Source organism: Pisolithus orientalis (genome assembly GCF_024613125.1).
Source record: "Pisolithus orientalis strain OTSU chromosome Unknown F5J12scaffold_10, whole genome shotgun sequence".
NCBI lineage: Eukaryota > Fungi > Basidiomycota > Agaricomycetes > Boletales > Pisolithaceae > Pisolithus > Pisolithus orientalis.
Window position 1 is genome coordinate 273879 of NW_026260791.1, and position 23484 is coordinate 297362.

At 47.4% G+C, this 23484-nt stretch overlaps 4 protein-coding genes across 4 annotated transcripts; 2 read left to right on the top strand and 2 right to left on the bottom strand.

Annotated features, from left to right (window-relative positions):
* Window positions 1-724: 724 nt before the first annotated feature.
* On the bottom strand, window positions 725-2545 carry F5J12DRAFT_823644 (uncharacterized protein). The gene is made up of 3 exons (XM_051745405.1): window positions 2186-2545; window positions 918-2124; window positions 725-856 (listed from the first exon to the last, which is right to left on the bottom strand). The coding sequence occupies exon 2, from the start codon at window positions 2115-2117 to the stop codon at window positions 924-926; it is 1194 nt and encodes a 397-aa protein (XP_051601042.1). The 5' UTR covers window positions 2118-2124; window positions 2186-2545; the 3' UTR covers window positions 725-856; window positions 918-923.
* A 214-nt stretch (window positions 2546-2759) lies between these two features.
* Window positions 2760-5658, bottom strand: F5J12DRAFT_823649 (uncharacterized protein). The gene is made up of 13 exons (XM_051745406.1): window positions 5330-5658; window positions 5212-5273; window positions 4987-5160; window positions 4748-4928; window positions 4610-4698; window positions 4425-4562; window positions 4134-4366; window positions 3743-4072; window positions 3585-3690; window positions 3479-3537; window positions 3347-3425; window positions 2982-3298; window positions 2760-2903 (listed from the first exon to the last, which is right to left on the bottom strand). The coding sequence occupies exons 1-13, from the start codon at window positions 5533-5535 to the stop codon at window positions 2844-2846; spliced, it is 2034 nt and encodes a 677-aa protein (XP_051601043.1). The 5' UTR covers window positions 5536-5658; the 3' UTR covers window positions 2760-2843.
* Window positions 5659-17180: 11522 nt separating this feature from the next.
* Window positions 17181-20732, top strand: F5J12DRAFT_905037 (uncharacterized protein; the record flags this gene model as incomplete). The annotated part of the gene is made up of 15 exons (XM_051748609.1): window positions 17181-17352; window positions 17405-17701; window positions 17813-17938; window positions 17969-18173; window positions 18195-18198; window positions 18322-18390; window positions 18706-18749; window positions 18800-18929; window positions 18986-19161; window positions 19214-19310; window positions 19364-19405; window positions 19442-19740; window positions 20032-20421; window positions 20445-20509; window positions 20551-20732. The coding sequence occupies 15 exons, from the start codon at window positions 17181-17183 to the stop codon at window positions 20730-20732; spliced, it is 2298 nt and encodes a 765-aa protein (XP_051601044.1).
* An 848-nt stretch (window positions 20733-21580) lies between these two features.
* F5J12DRAFT_920616 (uncharacterized protein) lies at window positions 21581-23185 on the top strand. Its single transcript, XM_051749268.1, has 8 exons — window positions 21581-21734; window positions 21765-21911; window positions 21945-21998; window positions 22100-22250; window positions 22287-22381; window positions 22439-22592; window positions 22644-22650; window positions 22675-23185. The coding sequence occupies exons 1-8, from the start codon at window positions 21667-21669 to the stop codon at window positions 22794-22796; spliced, it is 798 nt and encodes a 265-aa protein (XP_051601045.1). The 5' UTR covers window positions 21581-21666; the 3' UTR covers window positions 22797-23185.
* Window positions 23186-23484: the final 299 nt, after the last annotated feature.

Sequence of the window (23484 nt, forward strand, 5' to 3'; positions counted from 1 at the left end):
AGTGATTCAAATCACGTACTGGCCGCCATGACGTTGAGCTAGGGCCACCTTTCCCAGTATAAAGAGACCAAGAGTTCGTCAGTCACCTCGCAGTACGCTTGCCATACTGCCAACCTACGTGAACTCGTCCTATAGAGTATCAGAATTAATATGGTGCGAGATCGCCCCTCTCTCCAGCTCGTGCTCTCTCTACGGGGGCGATTAAAAAACTGGAAACAAATGCACTGGTCAGCCGCAAGATGCTCGCTACCTTCCAAACATTTGTCTACGTCGACGGTCCACACAATAGCTTATTATAGCATATAACCTTGTCGCGTCAGGTGAACAACTACACACCCTGAACTCCACAGCCTTCGAGACTCATGGTGAGAACGTCTTCGAGCTGACGAACTTGACACAATAACTGGTCACAAACATAGCCATTCATCAGTGCCATGACCTCTGCGTAAAAAAAATACAAAACAAGATGCGGCCGTGTAAAAAGGTTTCGTAGGGTTTATTTCAACGGCTATCGAAAAGGCTTCCTGTATGGTTTTTCTGAGCAGCCTGCCTAGAAAAACCATGCACAGGAAGCATAGTTGTGAGATCGCGTTCCACACTGTCGGTTGGAAGTGGGCCGTAGCGCGTGGCTCTCTAACCACTGCTCGACCTGCCACCACGCGTGTTCATATCACGTGCCTATTCACGCCCTAGGAACGTCACGACGCGCGGTGAGTTCAAAGCTTTAGAATCCGAGTCCAGGTTCGCTTCAATTATAATCCTATGTACGTTAAGGGAGGTGCGTAGAACATGGTGAGACGTAGGAACTGATTTCAATGACACGAATAACTGGGGGGTCACCAAAACAGGGAGGACCCTTTCTGTGCAACAGGCGGCTGAGAGGTTAGCACGGTCTCCCTACCCAGTGAAAGCCATACCTTGCACTACGGCCTTGGAGATGCGGACGAGGGGATGTCGCAATCATCCAGGTCTCCGATATCGTCCCAATTGATGTCTTGCGTGTCAAGATTATTGTCGACCACCCCCGCCCTGATATCGCGTTGCAGCCTCATTACAGCCTCCGTCGAGCTTGATTTCGCAAGGAGAATATCGGCGTGGCCAATGAAATTCGCATCGAACTTGATGTAGGAGAACTTCACAATCGGGAATTGCCTGCGTGGCTCAGACGCCGCGAGTAAATGCGGAGCGAAGTTGCGGCAAATCCTATTCTTCTCGTCGTCCGAAACCCCGTCCCAACTTTCCTGTGGAATCACTACGTTATCGATGTAACGCAGCAGATACACCCCCAAGTACTCCACCAAAAGATCGGTGACACGAGCAGCACGTGATTGGGGTAACACGTGAAACAGGTTCACTCCGAACATAGCAGTGACCATCGATCGGGTGGTATACATCGCTGAACCAAAGGTTATGCTTTCCGTCGGGACTGCCACAGGGAGACCAGTAGCTGGATCGCGGAAGAGGGGCCTGAACAACTTGTCAACACCACGTCTGCGGATAATACTCCAAGCAGTCGTCTTGCTGGGGACGATAGCCGCCCAACCATCTTCGCCTTGTATGATGCGGCTGGAACCGACGTAGTCCACTGGGGTGAGGATTAAAACAGGAATGGGTTTCGGCAAGATCATCCGGCCAGTTTCGCGTAAACCACGTAGAACGTCCAGGATAACGTGAATAGGATACACGTAAGATAGGGGCCATGCGATATCGCGCATTGAACTCCTTATTGGCTTCGTGCTGTAGTACAAGCGTGAAACGTTGTCCACATGAGCATATCCAGTTAACGGGGGCATATATTCGGCAACATCATCGTCCAAGTCGGCGTCGTCGAAAGGTATGATGCCCTTGTCGCGTCTGCTCTGAAGAATGATTTCTTTGATAACATCACGGGTAGGAGGTTTGCTAAAATTGTGGCTCCGGCTCTGAGCTTCATGGGCAGATACCGAATCCCCAAAGTAAGTCCACGATCGCTCGTCTGAAGAATCGAAAGAAAACAAGGAATCTTCCGTCTCGATAATATCAGGAGCGGGCACTTGGGAGTTCGCAGAACTGTAGTCGACCTGCACGGCTGAAGACACCGTGCTGACGACTGGAAGTGCTTGATCCTGGATGTGCATACCGAATCTGGAATCAGCGTCCTGTGAATCCGGAAGCGAATACATGGAGCGTGCGCGTGAACCCTCACCGCAGGTGACGACGAAGAGTCGCCCTGGTCCTTCATGGACATTGCACTCGTTAGATTGTATTCGAACGCGATGGTGCGGCTGTACGAGGGTTGACGTTCCTGAACTGGGGGGTAACGAGAGTGCGGATGGAGTAAAAATCGAGAAAAGCAGGTGGATAACGAGTGAGCAAGAGACAGAGTACATACTACGTATGGAACACTGGCAGGGGGGATGGCCAGTCAGCCACCGTCCAGAACTGAGCGGCATACTTGATGGTCCTGTGGCCCGTAAAATGTGGTCGCGATCGGCGAAAATCCACGCCCTGTCCTTGCCCACAGATACCCTATTCAAGTATGTAGTCACCCCATGGAAATGCGGCGTCCAAACCTGACGCAGCGGGTCAAGATGCTCCAGGATCGCTTACATAATCTCGGGTAGGCATATGCATGGCTGTGCTTTCGACAACTCCAATAAATTCGCTATATGATCATTTTAGTTCAGTAGGCTCATATCTCAGGGAGAGATGAGGGCCGTTCGGAGTCGTCAACGGAGGCAGAAACAAGACTATTGTGCTCGGACGTGGTTCAAATTACGACTGGCCATCCCAGTAAGAATTCATTGATCACCGTTGAGAATTCGCAGTATACTTGACAGACTACCAACCTACACGAATTCGTCTCATAGAGCATCAAAGTTGATATGGTGTGACGCCTTCCTTCTCTCCAGTTCATCCTCTCTCTACGAGGGCGATGGAAAAACCGGATATGAGGGCACAGGTCAGCAGTCAACGTCCAATTAAAGAAGGCCATAACACACCTTTTCATTCAGATGTAACACGAACACGATGATTGCCAATATCGCAGTCGTAATGATGACTGTCAGGGTCACCCAGGGTATCCACTCGCCCGGTCTTAGATACAACTCGCGTTTCCACGATCCAGAATCTTTGCCTGGTGGTGGGTGAATCACGAGACGCGAGTTCGGAATGACGCCCTCCATGTTGGTGTAGTGGTCCTGCGTGTGCTTCGTCGACCCAACAAATAGGTTCTCGATATAATTGTTCGTGCGGCCGAGACCTAGGAACGCATACGGCACCTGAAGGGCGTGATAAGACGTCTGGGGCAATTGGCCCACTATTCAATACCGTCAGCACAGGAGACGCAGACGTGCGGATAATTCACCTTGAGCAGCAGACCGTCGACCGTCTGTACCGAGGACGGTGTATTTATACGAAGCGCCAGAGTAACTTACGCCGAAAGGCTTCATCGCGAATCAATAGGGGAGTCCCACAAAAACAGCGAAATTATGCTCACCAGGTATGTAGAACCATTAGGCAACGAACACCATCCGCCATCACATGCGCCGTTCAGCACTATGATGATTAGCCAAAGCGGCACACCAAGCACCGAGGTGACCTACCGATCGCCTTAAGGAAGAAAGCATCGTAATAGAAGTTGTTTTGTATGAGCGATACTGTTCCCTCGCCTTGTGTTCCCGTCCTCTGCACTAGAATATCGAGCGTTCCCTGACACCGCATCACTGACACTGAAACTTTTAAAGATCATAGTTCAACTCACATCTTCGTCTAGATCCAAGAATGCTACACCCCTGGCATCTTTGATGGCCTCCAAGCTCTCGGTGTCCTTGTGTACCAACCTGAATCCACGCCTGCCACGCCCATTCTGGTCACAGCCGGCGAGACCCTTAGCACATGGCTCCGATACTAATAGCTTCGGCGTGCGCGCGCCACCATCGGTAACAATGAGCATGAGATCGGGAAAGCCGTCCAAATTGATATCTCCTAGCCGGATAGGTAGCGGAATAGAAGGGGAAAATGTGGTATCAAGGACAACGATGGATTGTGATGTGGATTCCAGAAGCGAGTGTATTGGGATCCGTGTGAGCGCCTAGGAACGTGGCAGCAACCAATCAGCGACATGCCATATAAACTAAGTGAAGATATCTCACATTGTTATCCGGACTGATGCTAACGTCAAAACGGAAATTGGGGTCTGCGTTACAAAGATCCACAGGCAGTCTACATATTGACTGGCCTTGTTTATTGACACTAGGTGAGGTCGTGGAGGGACAGACAGGTAGCTGCTTGTTATATGCTATATTGAGCAAACAGCCAGAACCGACCCCGCTTGAAGATACGTGAGAGCACGTTGTGAAAACCATGTCGATCGAACCATCCCGGTCTAAAAAAAAGCCGATAGTGAGTAGACTGCAACGGGATACCGGCCTCTATGCACTTGCCGATGTCAGCAAATGAGATAGCTTGGACTCCGGAAGGGAGCGTCTCGTGCTGCGCCAACGTAAACCCCGCGTCCTTGTTGTTCACCCATATTTGAAACGACCGTTGTCCAGAGCCCTCGTCGCATACCAGAAAAATGTCTGGCGCGCTCAGTAGACGGACTGTTGAATGCAAGGAGTTCTCTTACCTGCAAGACAATCCCCGTTCAGGTCTATCGCTGCATTGCTATGCGGGGACGCAAGAGTACACTGAGATCCGTTGAACAGTGGATCGGTCCTACAGTGATGTCAGTGTACAACCCCCGCACTACAGAGGCGCTACCCACAATTCAAACAAGGGCGCCTCACTGTTCGATACATTCCAGCTGTTTTGCCAGACTCGCATGGGATCAGAGGACCCTCGTTTGTCAGTCGGTATCCCTAACAGGTCGATCTTCATGTCTCCATTTATGTCAACAGGAATAGGTTGTGAAAGAGTGGATGGTGGCACTGATATAGGCTGGGAGGCTAGCGAGCAGAAAACACATTATATTCTACAACGGATTCGAATTTCAGGAGGGCGCACCAAAGGTTCCGTCATGATTACCCTGGTAAAGGGCCATGTTTAGTGTATCCCGCCACGTGTCTTCACTCATGACCAGAATATCTAGCTTCCCGTCGTGCGTGAAGTCGCCGGGAACAACGTTAGAAATAGGGGATGGATGTTGGATGGACGAAGCTTTCTGAAATAGAAATTCGTCTGCAGAGATCCGTGAAACTCATTCCCAAGGCCTCGGAGAACCGTACATACCGTGATTCCAGAGGTAAACAGAAAGCTCCTGCTGGCTTGAGTCAAGAGACAGCACGTCCAGGCTTGGTACGATCTGCTGTAAGATGTCAGATAAACGACAACACTCCGTCGCACTTACAATTGATCACCATTAAAGTCGCCGAAAGCAATTATACGTCCGCCGTCATCCAGTCCTAACGGCCCTGCTTGTATAAGCGAACTCTTCAAGAATCGTTTGGGTGAGAATGGCCATATCGACGAGACAGGTGTCGCCAAAAGGAATATGCCGAGAAGTGCGCGACATGACAATTGAGCAGAGCTGCCTCCCCAGCGCGGAAGGGCCATTAATTGCTGGTGCAGACTTCCAGTGACTTCAAAGGAGGGAAGGGGGAGATGCCCTGCCACAAGAATACGCTGCAGAGCGACGAAGATTGACTTGACCGACACAGACCGTCAGCGCAGTATTACTCAGGGAGACTCGAGAAAGGCGCCGATTCAAGCCTCACGTGACCTCGAGTAAGTGAGATAAGAAAAGACAAACGCCCTCCATCCGCAGGCACTAGCATCATCCCAACTTCGTCGAACTTTCCCTCAAACCGGAACACTTCGTCCACGTCCTGTTCTCCTAAGCCTACTACGGAACCAGTAACCTAAGGGGAATGCATGCGCCTACCGTCCACCATGGAATCTCCTTCCCACCTCCAGTTGTCCCACCATTGAAACTCTCCTGCATCTGATCTGTGCTAGTTAGATATGTAATAATTTATCAGGGCTTCGAAAAAATCAGGCCAGACTTCTGTGTGGAGTCTCTTAGGAGGTGTTCATTCTGAGCAATGGCAGCTGTGTTGATGTGCATTAATTATGTTTCTTACACTGGTAATATCTTGCATAAGCACAGTCATTTTGGCACATTGTTTTTTCCTTTGTGCACCTCAGTCTTCTCACAATAGAAGCCTGAGTATCTTCTCTTATTAGTCTGTCACTCATCAGCAAATCATACCAACTGCCAAGCAGCCACCTGCTTGGATAAGTAGATCCTTCTGCTGGATACTTACTTAGCACTGCTTATTTTTACTTAATGTGTGCTTAGCTTATTAGTTTCTTACTTGAAATAATGTTGGTTCTGTTTCATCAAGCAGATAAGTAGCAACAAGGTGCATTTGATATCTGCTAAGCACATGCTAAGTAGCAGTGGAGAAAATTATGCAGCAGTAAAATGGAGGGATTGAAAAACATAGATGGAGTAGCAATTGCAATTGGGAAGACATATTAGAAATCCTGTTGTGGACTCAGTCAGTCATATAACCAGTAGGGAATGAAAACCTACAGATAAGTGTGTACTTGTTGTCAGATCCTGCATCACTCAACAGCTCAGGGTCAAGTTCTTTCCCTATTGCAAGCAAAGCAAGGGTGAGCTCTACAATGGCTTGAAGCTGAGCAATAGATCTTCTTTTGGTGGCCCCCATAAACTTCCTTGTTGGGGCTCCCCAATTCTGGTCTGAAAATACACATGCAGTCTTGCTATCCTTGCCCAAAGCCATGTTATATTTGACAGGGGTCTGCACAAACCTCATTGCCACTTTGACAATACCATCTTTGACATTGACAGGGGACTTGGGCTTGACATCACTGGATCTAACAAGGTTCAAGCCACATCAGAGCTAGAAAACTAATCAATACTGTAGCTATGTCAATGACTTGATAAATGTTACCACAGCAGCACAAAGTCCAAGAGCACCAACAACACCATGCTTTGCCAAAGATGAAGTGTCAAGAGTGGGGACTTGAATATATCCTTTGGTTGCAGTCAAATGGCTGCTCAGCAACAGCTGTTGCACAAAAATGGAGTGGAAGGCCTTCTCAGGAACAGTCATGTCAAGGTCTTCATATAAGAATGTGAAATGATTGAGTAATAGTTTTGCAGTGTTGGTGGGCAATGGGTCTTGAGGATTGAGGAAGAAAGCTACAAGTTGTGTGATGGCTGTGGAGGCAAAGCTGTGCCTCCAATCACACAAGTGTTGAGATGCCTATGGCAAACACAGTCAGCTACAGATGAAGTCAGAATGAAATGGACTTATGACAGAAACCATGGGTGAGCTGGGAAGAATGCTACTTGCTGTGTTCTTGAGTATGGGGTATACAACCAGCATAATCTCCTGTAGAGCCCTGCAAATGTCTTGCTTGGTGATGTTGAATGCATCCTCTTGGTTTCTGGCCCATAGGATCAGTGTTGGAATAACTTCCCTCTTCCACTTCTGATCTTTATGCAGATCTGAGGGGAGATCCAAATTATTGAAACACACTTGCACAGGGATGGTCTGCACTTGACTTGACAAATTGCTTGCTACAATAGATCTCTTGCTAGTAGATGTGGCTAATAAGCTGGACATAGAGTTGCAAGCTTGTATCTTGATCTTCTTTGGCATGCCCTTTGTAACTGTAATGCATGACTGAAAGAAAATCAAAGATGAAGAAACTTGGGGAAAGGTAGTTAGCACATACCTTGGCCATGGCATTCTTGCACCCCAAAACACAGATGGCATCATCTAGATTGCTGCAGTTATCATCAACACCATCACCCTCAACCTCAGAGGTTGAGATGCATTCCAACTTGGCTACTTTCCTCTTGATGTTGGCAAGTCTGATGGCAGTATCCTTGGCCACATCCAAAACCAGGGGTTTCACTGGCCTGCTAGCTTCACCATCTTTGCATTTGGGTGGCAAGTCAGAGTTTTCTGGTAGTTGGGATTTGAACTTGTAGTTGTATTGGGGGTCATTTGGCAGTGGAGAGCCAAGATTGAATATGCAGAACTCAACATTGGTAGTACTTGTAGCAAGGGTACTTGTGGATAGAGGTGGTGCAGTTGATGTGCAAGGACTGGCACTGGCACTCAAAGATTGCATAGAACTTGTGTTGATGATGTTCACCCAATTTTTGACATGCTTAGATAAAGTCAGTTTATTGTCAGAGCTGGCAGTTGTTAGAACATTCACAAAGAAAAGTGTCACCTCAGTTAGGAGGAACATGTTAAGAAGTAAGACACACATCAAACCAGTAGTAGCACTGATGCTATTGTCATGTGCTGATGGCAGGGATGCTTTGTTGTGAGTGGAGATTATTGCTTCATGCAACAATTTTGTCTTTACTGCTTTTGTCCCTTTCCCCTTCATCACTACAGGTTCAGCATTGTCTTCCATGTCAGCTAGGGGGGTAAGTGGTTCACTTGTCCCTACAAAAGAAATCAGCCTCATGTTTTCTTGGTTAAGTATGATAGATACCACTGTCACTATCATTTCTTTGCCTGCCAACAGTGCAAGGATGAGGATGAGGATGTGGACATGGCTTGATGGGCTTAGCACTGGTAGCAACACCACCTTGGTTGACCTCCATTTTATCCTTGATTTTGCTGATCTGTTGATAACCTCTCTTCAGCACTGCAACCTTTTTGGTGAGGGCTTCCCAGGTGCAATCATTGTTGGCTTCCTTCTCTGCACTTGTCTGTCTTCTCGGTTGGCTGTTGAGGACAATCCTACCAGGATGCATGTTAGCCACCTGGCACTTTGGGTGACCACTTGCAAGTGTCTCCTGTAGGCACTCTGTGGCCAGTTGGTTGTCCATATCTTGCAGTGCAAAGGGTCATTGTGTCAAGTCCAGGCCTACTCCAACCAACTCCAATGCCAGACAAGGTCTGGGAAGAGGTTCAGAAGCAAGTCTGACAGAAAGAGCAGAACTCTGACTGGCAGAGTGTTGGCAGGAACAAAGTCTGTCAAGATAAAGGCAGAGCAAAGTGAGAGCATTGGGTTTAGCTCATGTGCTACCCCCTTGCATGATCTCAGCCCTCATATTTCAGAGGGAGAGTACAGATAGACAGTTGGAGGTAAATCCAACAGGCAGGAGACAGAGACAGAGGGAGTAGGAACTAAGTTGATATTTGTACTGCAGAATGGTGGAGTACGATACATGCTTTTATACTACTACAGAGGTACAGTAATTGGAATTGGAACTGACATACAGAGACTTGTAAAATTTCAAGTAAAACCTCCTAGACAATGAATGAAGGGTAGATGGAGGACACATGAATGGGTAACACAGAACATCCCAAAGAGGAAACAGTCCAGGTGCCAGACCATGCAGTGCATGCACTGCAAAGTACCTGATCATGTGCTGTCAGGGAGAAGTCCAAAGGGTATTCACATGACTCCTCAGAGAATGGCCTGCATGGTCTGGTAGGAGAGCAGTACAAGTCCAACAGCAGTCAGAGTGGAGGTGACTTGTAAACATCTGGGGATGGGCAGAGTTGGTGCAGAGTGAGCAAGTGACCAGCAGAAAGGGGTGCAGAGTGAGTGAGGACCTAGGACAAATGCATGGTGGTGACAGTGCCCCCCCCTTAGGGCCTGAACCCCTGAAGGCCACATGTATGGGTCAAGATCAACATGAGTTGATCATTTGAAATTATTTTGATGCCTCAAGGGTAATGGCTCTAGCCACAGTGGAGCTCTGTCAGAGTCTGAAGAACTGCTTAAAAACATGTGCCAGAGTTCTGAACCCTCATCCCTTCCCCCCATCATCATGTCCTCCCAGTTCCAGAGCAAAACCCCCCAGCCAACCCCCAGCCATGTCCACAACTATTCCCAAGTCACAGATAGAGATCTGGTCATCCTCACCAATGACTCCACTGACACTGAGTGGGAGAAGTCCACAGAGAAGGCACACCAATGAGAGGAGACTGAGCAGAGAGAGTGTGTGTGTGAGGCAGAGCACAAGGCCAAGTGCAAGGAGGCCAAAAGGTGCAAGGCAGAGGAGGAGAGGTTGGAGGCAGAGCAGAGGAAGAGAGTGGAGGAGGAAGAGGAGGCCCAAAGGAAGAAGGCAGCAGAGGAGGAGGCAGAAAGGCAGAGGAAGAGGGCCTCTGAGGAGAGGGCCCAGGTCAGGTGGGATGAGGCTGCACAAAGGTGAGTGGCAGAGTACCATGAGTTCAGGCAGAGCTGACTCAGAGTGTTATCTTTCTTAGACTATGCAGCACAGTTCACAATGTCAACACCACCCAGAGGGTCCCTGGGACCTCTGTGGTAGTTACTGCAACCAGGCACCCCCCCTGCACTTGCTGTGTAGTGAGCCTGACAGTGGGGCAGTGCAAGCCAGGACAAGGCAAGACCAGGGCCTGTGTGCCCTGCTACAAGAAAAAAAAAAGTGTGTAGTTGGATGAGGGAGGATGTGGTGGCAGGACCATCATGGAAGAGTGGGGACAGGGAGTTCCTGAGGAGAGAAGAAGAAGAGACTGTGAGGGAAGGGGAAGGAGAGAGCAATGGAGATGGAAGAGGCTGACAATGAGTGGGAGGCAGGCAGAGAGGAAGATGAACCAGTGACCCTGCTCAAGGGTCCCTCAGGTGTGGGAGTCCACACATGGTGGGCAGAGTGGGGGTGGGAGCAGCAGCTGCAGCATGGAGCAGGCCAAAGCACATGAGACTGCTGCACTGGCCTTTGAGAGGATGGCAGATGCAGCAGAGTGGATGGTGGCAGCTGCAGAGCAGACAGCTGACAAGTGGGTGCTGTACTGTGCCTGGGCAGAGTGGGTGGAGATGAGGAGGAGGGAGGATGTGTGAGAGGCCAGGATGGCTGAACTTGAGTGCACAGGCAGTGGTTGGAAGAGGCCTCAGTCGGAGGTGGCAGAGGAGCAGTGCAAGGAAGTGGATGAAGGTGTGGAGGGGGATGATGAGGAAGAGGAAGAAGTCAGGGGGGAGCTGGAAGGCAGAGAAGGACAGGAGGGTGGCAGAGAGCAAGTGATGGAAGAGTAGTGTAGATTTCTTTCTTTTTTTTTTTGTCTTTTGTTTTTAGTTTGTATATTTTGTACTACTATGAAACAGACTTGTGACCTTGCTTGTCATTCTGAGAAGTGAAATGGATAAGTGGAGAAAATTCTAAAGTACTTAAGGTAGTTTGGTAAAGGGCAGAGTTGGCCCAGGAAGGTTATGTGGGTGGAGTACTACAGTGGAGGTTGACACAGGCCAGGTTTGTGTGGATAGCATTCATGGAAAGCAGAGACTATGTTGGAAGTGTGATCTAGCTCAGTTGAAAGCAACCAAGAGGTTTCTTCATCAGTGTTCTTGTAACCAGCCCAGTGGACTAGATACAAGAGTTGACAGTTGCAGTGATGGTGGTCCACTTAGAGTTGAGTATCTGCAACACTTGATACTCAAGGTCACCATTGACATCTACTGGCAGAGGTGGAGGTTGTTGTCAACTTGAGAAAGGGTTAGCCACTGCAGCTTCCAGTTGTGAGGCATGGAAGACTGGATGTACTGAGCACATAGAGTCAGGGAGCTTAAGGGTGATGGAGTGTGTACCTGGCCTGGCCAAGATGGTGAACAGACCTAAGTACTTTTCAGAGAGTTTTTCCAAAGGATGAGTGGAGCAGAAGTACTTGGCTTTGATGTAGGCCTGTTCTCTGACCTTGAACTCAGGCAGAGGTATGCATTTGGCATCTGCTGGACCCTGGTAGTGCTGCTGAGCAGCAGACATTTTGGAGTGGAGGAAGTCATGAAGGGTGGAGAGCTCAATGACATAGTTGTGAGCCCTTGGAGAGGTGAAGTTTTGGTCAGGGACCACAGACAGGTTTGGATGATATCCCTTGTTAGTGAAGAAGGGAGAAACTCCAGTTGTTGCACTTGGTGCATTGTTGAAAGCAAACTCCACTAGGGGTAACAGCTCAGCCCAATGGTCTTGTTGGTAGTTACAGTAGACATGAAGGTACTGCTTGAGGGTCTGGTTCATTTGCTTGGTCTGGCCATCACCTTCTGGGTGGTGACGGTGACCCAAAGTGAAGTGAAGATGCATATCCAGGGCCTTTCCTAGAGAGTGGAAGAAGTGTGAGACAAACTCAGGACCTCTGTTGGAGGTGACATTAGCTGGTACTCCATGCTTGGAGAAGACATGGGTAAGGAAGAGCTTAGTGAGTTCAGTGGAGGTGATGGAGTCATGGGTGGGGATGAACACTGCTTGTTTTGAGAGGCAGTCCACTACCACAAGGATGGTGGAGTAGCCATTGGAGTTGGGGAGGTGTTCAATGAAGTCCATGGAGATGGAGTTCCAAGGTCTCTCTGGGATGGGGAGTTGCTTCAGTAGACCATAGGGGTGGTGCTGTGGAGTTTTGTTCTGTTCACAGGCAATGCAGGACCTGACATATTCTTTCACATTGGAGTGGAGGTTAGGCCACACATAGTCCCTGTGGACAAGTTCTATGGTGTGGTTTTGCCCAAAATGGCCTGCTAAAGGATGGTCATGCTTGAACCAAAGCACTTGAAGGTGGAGGTCATCAATGTCAGGGACAAAGATGCAACCATCAAGGCAGAGTAGACTGTTGGAGTCTAGGGACCACTGAGGCTTAGTTGGAGTTGGAAGATGGCTGGTGGAGACAGGGTTGGATGGTAGGGTGGAGATGATGTCAGAATGCAAGCACTCAACATTGAAGACCATGGTGGTGTGGAGCACAGGTGCCATGAGGGTGGTGGTATGGAGGGATGATGTGAGTTGTTCCTGTGTAAACATAGGGCAGAGATTGTGAGGATTTACCTGTGCATAGTCCCTATCCCCCCCTTTTGGGTAGATGTCCCAACATTGTGTAAGTGTGTTAGGTTTGGCTCTCAGGTGGCCAGGTTGGAAGCAGATGGAAAGGTTAAACTGTGAAAGGTACTCTGACCAGTGGGCCTGTTGACGAGTGAGGACCTCAGAGGTGGAGAAGTACTTGAGGTTTTTGTGGTCCATCACCATGTTGACAGGTAAGGTGGAACCTTTGAGGTAATGCTGCCAGTGGTGGAAGGCCTTGAAGACAGCCAGCAGCTCCTTGTTGTGGGTATCATAGTTGAGTTCTGGCATGGTCATGGTGTGGGAGTAGAAAGCAACTGGGCAGAGTTCACCATTGGAGCAGGTGGTCAACAGAATACCAGCAACAGCATAGTTGGAGGCATCAGTTTCCACTGTGAGTGGAGTGTCAGGAACCCAGTGAGTGAGAACAGGAGCAGAGCTGAAGGCATCCTTTAGGTGGAGGAAAGTGGAGTGGCACTCCTCAGAAAAGTTCCAAGGAGCACCCTTTTGTGTGAGGTGAGTGAGTGGAACAACAATGTCAGAGTAGTTATTAATGAATCATCTGTAGACATTTGTGAAGCCAAGGAAAGACTGGATGTCTCACACCTTCTACAGCTCAGGCCAGTCATGGACTGTCTGAACCTTCCCAGCAGACATGGTGAGACCAGAGAGAGAAAGAACATAACCAAGGTACTCAATGGAGTCAGAATGAAACTTGCACTTCTCTGGCTTGGCATAGAGACCATGCTTTCAAAGGCAGTGGAATACCTCTTTTATGTGTTTGCGATGTGACTCCATGTCCTGCAAATAAACTAGGATGTCATTGAGGTATACCATGATGCAGATATTGAGCATGTCTGCAAAGATGCTATTAATGAATCACTGGAAAGCCACAGGCACATTAGTCAGACTGAATGGCATTACCCACCACTCATAAGAACCATAATGAGTGCAGAAAGCCATTTTCCATTCATCTCCATCTGTGATGTGGACTAGATGATAGGCATGGCAGAGGTTGATCTTGGTGTAGACTTTAGTGTGGCTTGGAGAGTTGAGTAGGTTGGAGATGAGTGGCAGCAGATAGCAATCTTTTTTCATGATTTTGTTGAGTCCTTGATAGTCTACACAGAGGCAGAGTGAACTGTCCTTCTTCTTTATGAAGAGGACAGGGGCACCATGAGTGGAGGTGGACTGCTTGATGAAACCATAACCAAGATGCTTGTCAATGAAGGTGCAGAGAGCTTCAAGCTCTGGCAGAGACAGAGAGTAAATCATGCCAATGGGTGGAGAAGCTCCTTCCTCAAGGTTGATCTTGAGATCAAATGAGTGGTGTGGCAGAAGTTCAATAGCCTTGTCTTTACTAAAGATGTCAGCAAACTCATGATACTCAGGAGGGACCAAGGAGAGGTCAGGAGGCAGAGAAGAAGTGGAGGACACATGAAGCTTCACATCATCAGCAGAGAGCTGCAGGCAGAACTGTCTAGAGCCAGGGAGAGCACAGGCTCTGACATATGCAGCAGCATTGATGAGTGAGAGAAGCAGAGCAGAGTGTGGCAAGTTTGTCAGAGGTGCAGTTGGAGCTGCAGATGGAGTGGAGGTCACAGCAGAAGGTGACAAAGGCACCTGGGGTGTCAGCATTCCCTGTAACAATGGTTTAAATGATATACTGCCCAGTACCCAGTCAATCAATGGATTGAAGCAGGTGAGCCAGTTGTGTCCTAATATCAATGAACATGAAGAATCAAATGGAGTAACATAAGACAAAATGGAGTTGACATTGCCAGAAGGAAAGCAGAGGGAAAGATCTACTTCTTGGGAAATGACAGCATTTGTACTATGATCAAACAAGTGGAGCAGAATTGGCAGAGAAACAGAGGAAATGGGAATAGCATATTTTTTGATTATGGATGGGTCTATGAAACAATGAGAAGAGCCAGAATTGATCAATGCAGAAACAGTATCAACAGAATAATCAAGAAGAGTTACAGATGGAAGTAAAGAATTGGGACTAGAGAGAGTGGACATGTTGAGTCAGATGTCCAGTTGCACACAGTTGGGATCAATGCTTCCTCCAGGCTGTGCAAGCTCCCTGGAGGAGTGGACTAATTTTTTGGCTCTGCCTTCTCCACAGGCAGAGGAGGCAGAGTTCCAGCCATAGCTGCATGGGCTTTGGCTGTGTGAGAGGTAGACTTGGGACAGTCCTTGGCAGAGTGGCCAGCCTTGCCACAGAAGAGGCAGAGGTTGTTTTTCATCCTGCACTGTTGTTCAGCAGAGGTGAGTTTGCCATCCTTGCCCAGAAGATGGGCAATATTGGACTTGGGCAGGTCCTTCTGTTTACCCTTGCCCTTGGCATCAGACCTTGGAGCAGAGGTGGAGGACAATGATTTAGGCTTGTTGTTGGAGTTGGAGGATTGTGACTTGTTGGTGGCAGACTTGGTGGTGTGCGAGACCTCTGCTTTACACTCCCAGTAGCACACATTGATGGTCTGAGCAAGTTCACAGAGTTGTGTGGGGGTAGAAGGTTTTCTGACATGAGCAATCTCATCCTTGATGTGGTCTGGAAGTCTTCTATAAAAGCAGTGGCAGAGTGCACCAACACTGTAGTCTTTGACCTGTGAAGCCCAGCAATTGAACTCCATGACATATTTAGTAATTCTAGAGCCATCCTTCATAGTAAGGTTCTTGAGTTGTTGGATGGCATCTGTGATGGCATCATGTGGACCAAAATTAGTTGTGAGCTCTTGTAAGAACTTGTGATAGTTATCCATCCAGAGCAGATAGTCATAATTGTCAGGGTTTAGTAGGTCTGGCTCAAACTAAGCCAGAGCCATACCATTAAGATAAGACTGAGTGAAGGTAACCTTTGCCCTGTCAGAGTGGAATGCACAAGGGTGGTCTTGAAAGTTTAACTCACATTGTATGAGGAACTCACAGAGTTTCTTAGGGTTGGAGCCATCAAAGGTGTCAGGCTCGTGGACTTTGGTTTTTGGAGTGGAGTCCCCAGTGCACAAGTGCATGGACAGCTCTAGCAAGAGCTATAAGGGGATCCTCTGGTGGCTCAGCCAGGTCTTCAGCAATAACCCTGTCACTGCTGCCCCCACCATTGGGATCACCATCAGGATAATCAGGGTTGGGGTTGGGTCCATCATCTTGGTTACAAGGAGATGGAGTATGGAAGTTTGTTGGGTGGAGGTCAGAGCAACCAGCTTGCAAAGTGCTTTTGCCTTCAGCATGGGAGCAGTGTTGAGTGGAGAAGGATTGGAATTGTTCAATGACAGAAGGGAGTTGACATGGATTAGCTAGCACTGTAGTGAGGTTCTCAGTGACCTCTCTCTGGGATTGAGCTTGAGTTCTCATAACAGTGTAAGTTTTTTGGGGAGACAGAGAATGAGATCATACAAGTGTGAGTATGAATATACTGTCAAGTCTGGGCCTACTCTGACCAACTCCAATGCCAGACAAGGTCTGGGGAGAGGTTCAGAAGCAAGTACAACAGAAAGAGCAGAACTCCAACTGGCAGAGTGTTGGCAGGAACAAAGTCCACTGAGATAAAGGCAGAGCAAAGTGATGGCATTGGGTTTAGCTCATGCGCTACCCCCTTGCATGATCTCAGCCCTCATATTTCAGAGGGAGAGTACAGATGGACAGTCAGAGGTAACTCCAACAGGCAGGAGACAGAGACAGAGGGAGTAGGAACTAAGTTGATATTCATACTGAAGAACAGCAGAGTACAATACATGCTTTTATACTACTACAGAGGTACAGTAATCAGAGTCAGAACTGACATACAGAGACTTGTAAAATATCAAGTAAAACCTCCTAGACAATGAATGAAGGGTAGATGGAGGACACACAAACAGGTAACACAGAACATCCCAAAGAGGAAACAGTCCAGGCACTGGACCATGTGGTGTGCATGCTGCAGAGTACCTGATCATGCACTGTCAGGGAGAAGTCTGAAGGGTAGTCACATGACTCCTCAGAGAACAACCCACATGGTCTGGTAGGAGAGCAGTACAAGTCCAACAGCAGTCAGAGTGGAGGTGACTCATAAATGTCAGGGGATGGGTGGAGTTGGTGCAGAGTGAGTGAATGACTGGCAGAAAGGGGTGCAGAGTGAGTGAGGACCTAGGACAAATGCACAGTCATGACACATTGGCTGTGTGTGAAGGTGGAAGATGAAGAGGCAGAAAAAAAGGTATGCCTGCTGCCATCTCTTTTGGCTTAGTTCAATTCTATGTTCAGTCAGCAAATCTTTGCTGTCCCACAGTAACTCCTGTTACTCATCATTTTTCTTTCAGATATGATTCCCTGCATGAAGCCTGGCTGCCATCAATGGTTCAGAAATAAGTCAGGCCTAGCCCAGCATGTCAACATATACCACCCAGTCTTTCTGCTTATCAACATCCCCATGCCAGTAGAACAGCCAGATCAGGCACTATCGCTTGAAGTGGAACAATTCCAGTTCCAACTGGACAACAACTATAGTGACCCATCCACAAACCCTTTGAATCCAACCCCTCTGGCAGAATTTGGTGGACCAGGCAACAAGTATGATCGGAACTATCACCCAAACCTCACCAGTATGCAGTATGGGTGAAAAAATTAAATATTTACTGATGTATTATTCAACAGGGCAGCCTTGTGATTCATCTGGAAACCCCCTCCCAGTTGGACAGCCATCCCTGGAAACTCCTTCTGAAAAGCAACCTAACAATTGGTCACCATATTCCAGTTGTTTGGAGTTCAAGCTAACTGACTTTCTGTTCACCCACAGCCAAATGTCTGCTGCCAATATAAGTGAGTTGCTAGATCTCTGGAATGCGATGCTGCTCAGTGCTGGCAGCCAGCTGGTCTTCAAGGATAGTGCTGAAATGTACAAGATGATTGATTGCACTATACTCAGTGATGTACAGTGGGAGAATTATACTGGTGAATGACCAACTGATAATGTGCCATCATGGATGAACACTGCATACAATATTTGGTTCCAGGACCCTTGTGACATTATTTGTGATATGCTTTCCTGACCCAATTTTTCAGGTGACATGGATTGCCAGCTGTTTCAGGAATATGAGAGTGCAATGAAAAAGAGACAATGGGAAGATTTCAAGTCTGGTGATTGGGCATGGACACAAGTGGTGCATCAGTTATCTTCTATGTCTCTGAGTGCTGTACTAATGGCATGCAAATAACAAGATATAATTTCTCATGATTCAACCATGCATGGGTCTACCTTCATTCCAATCATCCTTGGCAGTGACAAGATGACCATGTCAGTTGTAACCGGTCGAAATGACTACTATCCCCTCTACCTTTTGATAGGTAACATAAGCAACAAAGTTTGTTGTGCTCATTGCAATAGTGTTGCTCTCAGAGCTTTCCTTGCAATCCCACATAGTAAGTGCATCTGATAGATACCTAGGAAAGTAATTGCGCTAATGAGAGATATACTTGTAGTGGACAAAGAACATGTGCCCACTGATGCATTCTGACAATTCTGCTGCCAACTCTTTCATGCATCACTCACATATATCCTTCACAATCTCAAGCCTGCAATGACCAAACCAACTGTTATGCAGTTTGGTGATGGACACTATCACTGCATCACTTTTGGACTTGTTGGAGTTTATCACTTTTACCTTAGTTGTGGTTCACCGAGCACAGCATTACATAATCCAAAAGCGGACACTTAGCAGTTTATTTTTTCCTTACTGCACCTCAGCTTCAACCAACTTGAAGTCTGAGGTGGGACTCCTTCCATTCATTATATTGGAACACTTACTTACCTACCTACAGTATATTCCTCTCCATAGGTAGTTAATTGTTTAGCTTCAACCAACTTGAAGTCTGAGTATATTCCTCTCCATAGACTTGACAATCCTGCAGCTCGTCATCCTCCAAAAGGACTCAGCCCTTGCATTGCCAATTACAAGGAACAAGTCCTTCTGGCATGTATTGTGCAAGGGTGGTGTGCAAAGTATGTTTTTCTACTTTCCAACCTTTACTATCAACTAACTAGAATCTCAGATGTCTTGCAATGAGGCAGGAACTCAATAGTGATGTGCTTTATCAGAGTCATGAACATGCAGAAGCACTAATTGAGGAGTTTGATCTCAAGACCTTATGGGATGCATATGGCATTGTGGGTGATATAATTGTATGTATTGTTTCACTTAGATTCTACTGTGCCTGTGTCCTGAAAACCAATTTCAGCCATTCACCAGTCACTTTCCCCATGCCAACATATACCAACTCATTTCCCCTGACATACTACACCAGATCATCAAAGAGATGTTCAAGGATCATTTGGTCAAGTGGGTCAAAAGCTATTTGAAGACTGTGCATGGCACAACAAAGGCAAATGCAATCTTAGATGATATTGACCAGAGGTACATCTGCTTTAATTTACATCTCTTTCTTTCCTCATGTAGGATACCTTAGAATCATGGCCATCACACCTTTCACAGGGCTCTGTCACTTTCCTGAGGGCCATCATTTCAAGCAGTGGACCAGTAATGACTCAAAGGTGCTAATGAAGGTAATTTTAGATCAGTTTGTTTATACAGTCTGTCCTTAACATTTGACATGTAGGTGTATCTACCTGCCATTGAGGGGCATGTGCCAACTGAGATTGTGTGAACATTTTGCACTTTGTTGGAGTTCACATAGCTTGTCCATTGCAATGTCCTCATTGAAGAAACCTTGGTTGCAGTTCAAGATACCATCAACCACTTTCACAAGTACTGGGAAATATTTTGCCAATCAGGTACCATTCAAACCTTTTCCTTACCACATCAGCATGCCATGAAGCACTACCCTGATCTTATACATTTATTCAGGGTGCTGAATGGACTTTGCACATCAATTACTGAATCAAAGCATATTGATGCTGTGAAGGACCCACACCAGCAGACCAATTGTAACAAGCTGCTGGGCCAAATGCTCATTATCAATCAGTGCTTAGATAAGTTGGCAGCCTCTTGAAGGGATTTCAACAAATGAGGGATGCTAGAGGGAAACTGCCTCATGGCAACTATGCAGCTCCTTTTGACTCAAGGTCAGTCACTAGATGATCATATTGATTTTCATTGTATTCACATGAAGTAAGCAGATGGCAGAGAGAATGGTGGTACATCACAAGCCCTAGATTCTGGTCCCTGTAATGAAGACAATGGTGAGGCTGTGGACTGCCCAACATCCATAGAGGCACATGTTGAACCTGCTTGCACCACCTGTACATACCTTATTAACCTCAGTAGTGCAGTGGCTCACAACATCAACCTCTTGTGTTCAGAAATGAAGCAGGCCAAAACCATGACAGATCTTGCAATAGAGCTCAGCCTATTGCATCTCCCTATCATTTTGGAGGAGTTCCTGCTTCAACAAGCCAATGCTGATAACTACCATGATCTCTGTGACATCCCACTATCTGAGCACCCTGTCTATGGAAACAAAATCACTGTCATTAATTCTGCAGTTGCACTATTCTATGTGCCAAGTGATATCAGTGGTATTGGTGGCATGCAGTGTGAGTATATCTGCTCATGTCATTCATGGAAGAATGGGCCACCCTGGTATGACTGTGCATTTGTGAATACTAATCCAGGGCTGAAGGGGATGCATGGTTTGGATGTTGTGCATATCCTGGGGTTTTTTCCTTCATTTCCCAAAGCAAGTGTTACCCATGTGCAGTAGTGCAGTGGTTTGACTGTGTCACCAAGATACAGATACAGGGATGTGGATCATATGCCTGGCCCTTACTGCAAATCGTTACCCAGCCATCACTGTCATACACATAGACACCATATATTGTGTGGCACACCTTGTTCCCTTGTATGGCACCCACCCCATTCCCAGAACCATAAAGCTGCATCATTCTTATGACATATTTACCACTGTCTACATGAACAGATTTATTGATCATCATGCATTTTTGCTTTTATCAGATTCATACTTGTAGCATACTTGATTTTATGCTCAAATTCTATAGTAACTTGGCTGCTTGGGATGCTTATCTACTTGAGTTGCACTTAAACATTCTTCAAGTTACTTAGTGACCATGAATGCTTGACAATGTGGGTACTTGACATGCTTATGCTACTTACATGCTTGACAGGTGCTGCTAAGTGGTCAAGGATGGTTAAGCAGACTCATGATTTGCTGTTGAAGGGACAAGGGGTAAGCAAAGATACTGGCAGTGATACATAACCTGTCAAAAAATTGAAGCATGGGAAAAAAGGCCAGTTTGTCTAAGGTTTGTCTAAGGTTTGTCAGAGGTTCGTCTGCTGGCCACTTATGTAACCCTGTCACTTGTTGACAATGCATGCTTGGCAATGTGGGTGCTTGGCATGCTTATGCTACTTACATGCTTGACAGGTGCTGCTAAGTGGTCAAGCACAGTTAAGCAGACTCATGATTTGCTGATGCTACTCAGAAACAACCCTTCAGAAAGCTGTACTACTGGCATAATCATTTATACCAAGATCTGCTCAGTCACCTCATCTCCTTGGAGGTGGAGTACCTCCTGCCATAGAGTTGTTGATGAGGCACTCTAAACTGCTATTTGTTGAACAGACTATATCGCAATTTGCTTTGTTCCAATAATCATCTGTTGTCCGTAGAGATTTGTGCTTCACAATGAGCTCCTCTGGCCACCTGATCCCGCTCATGCTCATTCTAAGTTTATCCCTGTTCCGCCTCCATTGGTCCACCATTTCAAGTTCCCACTTGAAGTGAGTGAGAATGAGAACATTGGGAATGCGTTCTTTGAATGTACTGTCGATGAGTTCGAAATCCGCTTTGTTACTTCTGTCGGCCTTCTGCTACTGCTATCCTATGGTCAGGGAATACAGAAACAAATAACCCTGTTTATCGGGGCGATATCAGGTGGTATCATGGACAACATTCGAAACAAACTACTGGGCGTATGTCCATTGAAGATGGTGTCGCCACCCGCTAATCTGTGTGCGACCAGGCACATGTTCCGATGCAGGGGTTCAATCGCTCCAGCCAACAAACACCAGGGCTTTGGGTTCGTCGACTACGAGGATCCAGATTTGCCAATCAGGTGCGTCGACCTGCTCAATGGCATCGAGTTACCAGCGCGCAAAGATGGCTGCGCAAACAACAAACTGCTGGTGTCCCCATCAATCTCCTCTTGACCCATTTTAAGCCTATACCTCTATGAGGATTTGCAGATCAAAGCTGATGAAATTCATGGATGCTTGTTCTGCACAGAAAATGAAGGCTGAACTATCTCGTATCCCATCCGCGCTCCTGTGCCAATGCTAAGTGGTTTCAGACTGGCGATGCAGAAGTGCAAGAGAGCCTCCGAAGAATCTTCTTCCTTGTCAAAGATGTCAACCGCAGCTCACAGGACGCCCCAACCACTGGTCAGATCGACGAAGAGCACTACGTCATCCTGTCTCACCTCTATGACCCCCAGGAGCCATATCTACCAGAGGGTCAGTGGGGCCTTGTCATCTCCGAGATCGCTTGATTCGGAGAATGTGAGAAAGTCAGGGAAGTCAGAGAGAACATACCACATATACTGTCTTCGACCGCTACCACACCGAGTGGACCCAAAATGAGGGAGTGGGGAAAGCCACTGTAACAGCCAGCATTGATATCCATCGGTGGGAAAGGCCAACAGCCACCAAAAAAAAGTGGGCAAACTCGCAGTAAACCGGTCGGATTCGTAAAGGTGGAAGACGCAGGGGCAGCTACTGGCTTGTTGAGTACTGGACTTACGACGGATGAAGAGCTCCGAAAGGAGCGGAGGGAAGCCAAGAGACGAGATGAAGAGATCTTGTCCAAAAACGTGAGTTCTCAGATAGATTCATCATGCTTTGACGCATTCTGACTTTTTCAGTATGAGCGTTTGTACGAACCTCAAGAGTGAGCTCGTATTGCAGCCCTTGAATGGACAATTTCACTACAGAACGCCAACAAAGAAGCCGAAGAATGTGATTGGGTGGAAATGCAAGTACAACTGGATGACTGGGATGACGACGAGAGCGATTAGCTGTACTCCGTAGACAGGCACACCATTCGTTTGAACTATCACATACATCACTTACGATTTGTATGCACATATCCCAGGGTACGATGGCGACAAGCCCAGTCATGTCAACTGGTCGCAGAAGAAGCTGCAGACGGCAGTCCCGTGGTTACGAAGAGCGTGAAGCAGAGAACCTCCATATCAAATCCGCAAAGTTTCTTCACCCGTCAAATGCAAGATATGCAAGTGCTCGCAAAGAAACCATGCAAAGCGAGGGTGTTGCTCGACGACGGTGCACCTGTCGAACTCAACGTCTTGCTGCTCGGTCCTGAACCTGTCAAAAAACCAGAGCTGCATGCTCAGAAGGAAGTCGTCAGGGGGGCAGCGACCATATTGGGCAGGAAAAAGGGGAGGAAGGAGGGACAAAGATGCGGAAGGTGCCGTTAGAGGTGTCCCAGCTCAACCGCCCCCCGACATATCACGTGACATCACGTGACATGACGGCGGTAACCCACATTAGGAATGTCGGAAGCATAAGTGTGGAGGAGGCAGTAAAAAATCTATTTTACAATAGCCCTCCGGTCACTCCTGGACACAGGGCACTTCTGCATGTGATTCACATTATTATTAAAATGCAGATGCTACACTAGGGAAATGTTTAAGTGGGGTGGAAGGGAAGTTTATGTGACTGTTTGTTTTATGAGGTGATGCT

Excerpts from the sequence above, each read along its gene's own strand:
- F5J12DRAFT_823649 (XM_051745406.1), bottom strand. The coding sequence starts at position 5,535 with ATGGCCCTTCCGCGCTGGGGAGGCAGCTCTGCTCAATTGTCATGTCGC. Across the intron at positions 5,274-5,329 it reads GACTTTAATGGTGATCAATT|CCTGGACGTGCTGTCTCTTG; the intron begins GTAAGTGCGACG and ends GATCGTACCAAG. Across the intron at positions 2,904-2,981 it reads TGTTACATCTGAATGAAAAG|AGAGAGGATGAACTGGAGAG; the intron begins GTGTGTTATGGC and ends TCGCCCTCGTAG.
- F5J12DRAFT_823644 (XM_051745405.1), bottom strand. The coding sequence starts at position 2,117 with ATGCACATCCAGGATCAAGCACTTCCAGTCGTCAGCACGGTGTCTTCA.
- F5J12DRAFT_920616 (XM_051749268.1), top strand. The coding sequence starts at position 21,667 with ATGGACAACATTCGAAACAAACTACTGGGCGTATGTCCATTGAAGATG. Across the intron at positions 21,735-21,764 it reads GTGTCGCCACCCGCTAATCT|GGGTTCAATCGCTCCAGCCA; the intron begins GTGTGCGACCAG and ends GTTCCGATGCAG. Across the intron at positions 21,912-21,944 it reads GCAAACAACAAACTGCTGGT|CCTATACCTCTATGAGGATT; the intron begins GTCCCCATCAAT and ends ACCCATTTTAAG.